General features: G+C 45.5%; 1 protein-coding gene across 1 annotated transcript; it reads right to left on the bottom strand.

Moving 5' to 3' along the window:
• Positions 1 to 265: 265 nt before the first annotated feature.
• actb2 (actin, beta 2) lies at positions 266 to 4568 on the bottom strand. Its single transcript, XM_058652641.1, has 6 exons — positions 4411 to 4568; positions 2804 to 2933; positions 2270 to 2509; positions 1451 to 1889; positions 1172 to 1353; positions 266 to 1069 (listed from the first exon to the last, which is right to left on the bottom strand). The coding sequence occupies exons 2-6, from the start codon at positions 2924 to 2926 to the stop codon at positions 926 to 928; spliced, it is 1128 nt and encodes a 375-aa protein (XP_058508624.1). The 5' UTR covers positions 2927 to 2933; positions 4411 to 4568; the 3' UTR covers positions 266 to 925.
• Between the last annotated feature and the right edge of the window lie 210 nt (positions 4569 to 4778).

The following is a 4778-nucleotide window of genomic DNA, read 5'->3' as shown; positions in this document are numbered from 1 at the left end:
AGATAGTGCTTCAACAGTTGCCTAGTAGCCCTCTTCACTGTAAATTAAACAGGTTCTGATTCTTTCCCTTGTTGAAAGAGTTGTTGCATCTTTAACTGCTTACATACTTTTATGTCACATGGCAAGTGTGTGATTAAGCTTTGTGTTATTGTACCATTTATATGTGCTAAATCAAGTAATGTCAGTGTGAACCATGTAGCCAGTATTTGACAGAATGTAAAAAAAAGTCAGATATCAAGAGATTAAGAAGGACAAAAGTCAAAGATCATGTCGGAACACATGTGCACTTTATTGGGATTGTTTTAGTCAGTGTACAGGTTGGCCCCACTGGTCTGGCACCCCATGTTACCCCATCACTGGGAGACCCCTTGCCCCACCACCCAGGGATGAAACCTCCAACAGGGGGAAGCAGAGGTCACGATTGGGTTTTGCATAACAAAAACAAGAAAATTAACAGGACCAAGATATTTTAAGGCTGAAAGTACAAAAAACCCAGACATAATTTACATACAAGCGATACTACAACCATGTTTAAGTATGCGCCAACCACTGGGCAGCCTTCACAGAGGCAAATACGTGTCTGAACAATGCAGTCAACATTTGGAACCATGTGTTTGAACAATGCAGTTAACAAACATTTGGAATGACTCAAACAAAAGAACAAATGTACATTTTAAGTCCCCAGATGCAACTGCAGAACCCTGGGGTGCTTTTTTTTTTTTAATCCTAGCCAAACATTACCATCTCCATTGTTCCAGTTTTTAAAATCCTGAGTCAAGCGCCAAAAATAAATGAAGCCATGCCAATGAGTTGGTCATTTAGACTCTGCGCCTGAGTGTGTATGAGAAATGTGTGGTGTGGTTGTTTTGCACAGAGCTGAAGTTGTTGGGTGTTTGGTTGGGGAGGGGGAGGAGGAACAGTCTGTTTAGAAGCATTTGCGGTGGACAATGGAGGGGCCGGACTCATCATACTCCTGCTTGCTGATCCACATCTGCTGGAAGGTGGACAGGGAAGCCAGGATGGAGCCTCCAATCCAGACAGAGTATTTACGCTCAGGTGGGGCAATGATCTGCATGAAGACATATGCATTAGAATACCAGAACATTGTGATCAAATATGCAGTCCACCATCTACAGATAGCAATTAATGCTACTCTGCAGCAAGTACTCACCTTGATCTTCATGGTGGATGGGGCCAGGGCGGTGATCTCCTTCTGCATCCTGTCAGCAATGCCAGGGTACATGGTGGTTCCTCCAGACAGCACAGTGTTGGCATAGAGATCCTTACGGATATCGACGTCACACTTCATGATGCTGTTGTAGGTCGTCTCGTGGATTCCACAGGACTCCATACCTGAGAGCAAATTCATATTTAGCGAGTGTTGGAAGATATCATTAAGACTACATGTTTGTTTTTCAAAGCACGCAGGGTGTATACTGGGGAGACTTACCGAGGAAAGATGGCTGGAAGAGGGCCTCTGGGCAACGGAACCTCTCATTGCCGATGGTGATGACCTGTCCGTCGGGCAGCTCATAGCTCTTCTCCAGGGAGGAGGAGGAGGCAGCAGTGCCCATCTCCTGCTCGAAGTCCAGGGCGACATAGCACAGCTTCTCCTTGATGTCACGCACGATTTCCCTCTCGGCTGTGGTGGTGAAGGAGTAGCCACGCTCTGTCAGGATCTTCATGAGGTAGTCTGTGAGGTCGCGGCCGGCCAAGTCCAGACGCAGGATGGCGTGGGGCAGGGCGTAGCCCTCATAGATGGGCACTGTGTGGGTCACACCATCACCGGAGTCCATGACGATACCAGTGGTACGACCAGAGGCGTACAGGGACAGCACAGCTTGGATGGCAACATACATGGCGGGGGTATTGAAGGTCTCAAACATAATCTGTAAAACAAGAGCAGATTTATCATTTTCCAATCACAGAGGGTTGATTAACTTGTGGACACTGCACCCGTTACATGCAATAGTGTGAGGACTGAATCAGACTGAGTTAGTAAGAAAGTGTAGATAAAAATCAACATTCTTTCACACTTGTGCATGTCAAATGCCCAATAGGTGCTCAAATACATATTCACAAGTGCAGAACAGCACACAGTCAAGAGACCTGTTGATGATAGATCATCTCATAGAGGAGAGATCCTGGAGGAAAAGTAGGGAGGAAGATAAAGTGAGAATAGAGTAGTGACAAAGGAGGAAAATGAAATAGTATTTAACAGTAATCTAAAACTGGGAAAAGCCCATCTTTGCATGAACAAGTCAAGTACCTGGGTCATCTTCTCCCTGTTGGCTTTAGGGTTCAGGGGGGCCTCTGTGAGCAGGACGGGGTGCTCCTCTGGGGCGACTCTCAGCTCATTGTAGAAGGTGTGATGCCAGATCTTCTCCATGTCATCCCAGTTGGTCACAATACCGTGCTCAATGGGGTACTTCAGGGTCAGGATACCCCTCTTGCTCTGGGCTTCATCACCAACATAGCTGTCCTTCTGGCCCATACCCACCATCACTCCCTGAACAAAAGAACAGAAGAAATAGTTAACACATGGGCAACCAGCACTGCAAGCTTAGGTTTGTAAATACTTACATCTTCATGACTACATTAAATTTAATTTAATTTAATAAATACTAAAATACAATTGTGAAGTCTTATTGAACTTTAAAAACAGTAATGGAAAATTATAATTATTAATTTAATTTTCTTTAAATTATATTGAATAATTGATATTATATAATTAATACTTTTTTAAAAATAAAACCTAATTGAGTGAAAAGTGAAAATGCGATTCTGTGATGACGTCACTCACCTGATGCCTGGGGCGACCGACGATGGAGGGGAAGACAGCACGAGGGGCGTCGTCTCCGGCGAATCCGGCTTTGCACATACCGGATCCGTTGTCAACAACCAGTGCGGCGATTTCATCTTCCATGGCTGAACTATTAAAAAAAAATAAAGAAAAACAATCCCCGTTACAGTCGGCGAGTCTCGAATCCCCTTCCCGACAGAGATTATGACACCACACTCTCACTTCCTGTTAACTCGCCAGTTGCAATTCACTAGAACAACCGCTAGGTGGAGAGCGTGCTTCAAATTCCGACCGCGACAGACAAAAGGAAGTGGCGCTGCATTCTGTTATTACCATATAAGGGCATGGTTCGGTTTTGAGCAGCTTTGCGGCTACCGGCGCCATGGCGCGCGGCCAGAGCGGCGGAGACTAACAAGGGGGGGGGGAAAGGGAACATACGACACGGCCAGACCCTTTAGCGCGCGACCACTCCCTGTAGTTCACTACAGTCCACTTCAGACTTCCCCCGCTGTTACTCAAGTCATTTTTGTTCCAAGTATCAGAATCCTTTGATTCAACGTCACTGCGTCATAACCTTCATTCATTCTGTCAGCCACCGACGGCACAATGGCCACCTGACACGACTACACAACGCCGTTTTATCTTAGGGGAGAGTAGACAATGGCTGATTAAAATAAAGAAATGTTGCATAATGAACTCATGGTTGACTCATGAATTAATCTCAAGTCTCTGGGCCGACGCTCCATTTCCTGAAAGCCACGCCTTTTTTGGAGAGTGGATGATTAGTCATCCGCAGATTTCCTCACTTCTTCCTGTTGAACTTGGCAATAGAAGAGTCGATGACAAGATAATAACTAATCCTTACAAGCAATTTGTAATATTTTATTGGCAGGCCTCATTAGTTCACCGAGAGGTGACGGAAGACCTTCACCTACTCGGATTACCACTAAAGTCAGACACGCCTTAACAGTGATTTGCCATTAAAAAAAAAAATATTATAATCAATATAATTCAATTGGCCACAGTTGCACGTCTGAAGGGCGGTGTTAGCATGATGTGGCTAGGCTAGTATGCTAAAGTAGGTCACACCCCGCCGCATCAGGCGGCACAAAGGGAGCAGCCCGGGGTCCAGACACCCTCACGGTGCGGCTGTCTCATCTCTTATCTGCCGGAGGAAGACATCCAGACCAGAATAATAAACATACAGCACGACTACAACGCGACATCCGCTGTCAAAGAGTGGCCCGTGAGCCGGCATGCTTTCAACACGAGCCGGTAACGATCAAAAAAAAAAAAAAAAAAAAAAAAAAAGGGCACCTGTAAGCCGCAGTACAGGGAAAGTAACGGTCTCATTATAACCGCATACGCTGAAAGAACATGTAAAACGCGGATAATGTTTATTTTAAAACTAAGAAATACATATTTAGGATAATTAGCAGTTCAGACGGCGTATGTCTGGACAAAGAACCTCGTGGTCCGGACCGTTATTTTTTTCCATCAAAGCCATATTTTACAAACAAACTCCTCCACAAAGTACTTTTTTTTTTTTCAAAATCAATAACGTTTAAAGGCTAGAAAACAGTAAAATTGTAATAGTGATGCCTTACCTTTTGGGTGGGGGGGCTTTTCGCTTTAAGGGAACCGGTTACAGGCAAATGATATCCCGCACAAGCTGTGTGTGTGACGGCGCTCAGAGTGAATCCGCCAACTGTGGGCGCGTGTCTTTTATACTGCAGCAGTTGCCCGGCTCGAGCCATAAAAGGTAAACTTTCGGAATCGCGTCCTCTGATTGGTCCAGCGTCACACACTGCACGTCGCGTGCACACTGGTGCACTGGGCGCTCGCGATCTCAGAGAGAGAGAGAGAGAGAGAGAGAGAGAGAGAGAGAGGGAGGCGATAATAGCAAAGGATTGGAGAAAATAAAAGGCTTGGGATTTGTGTTGTGAGGCCTAGCACACCCAGTCTCTTGATATTC

Source organism: Solea solea, chromosome 16 (genome assembly GCF_958295425.1).
Source record: "Solea solea chromosome 16, fSolSol10.1, whole genome shotgun sequence".
Classification (NCBI taxonomy): Eukaryota; Metazoa; Chordata; class Actinopteri; order Pleuronectiformes; family Soleidae; genus Solea; species Solea solea.
The sequence above is the reverse complement of the archived record's forward strand: the minus strand, read 5'-3'. Positions and strand labels throughout refer to the sequence as shown.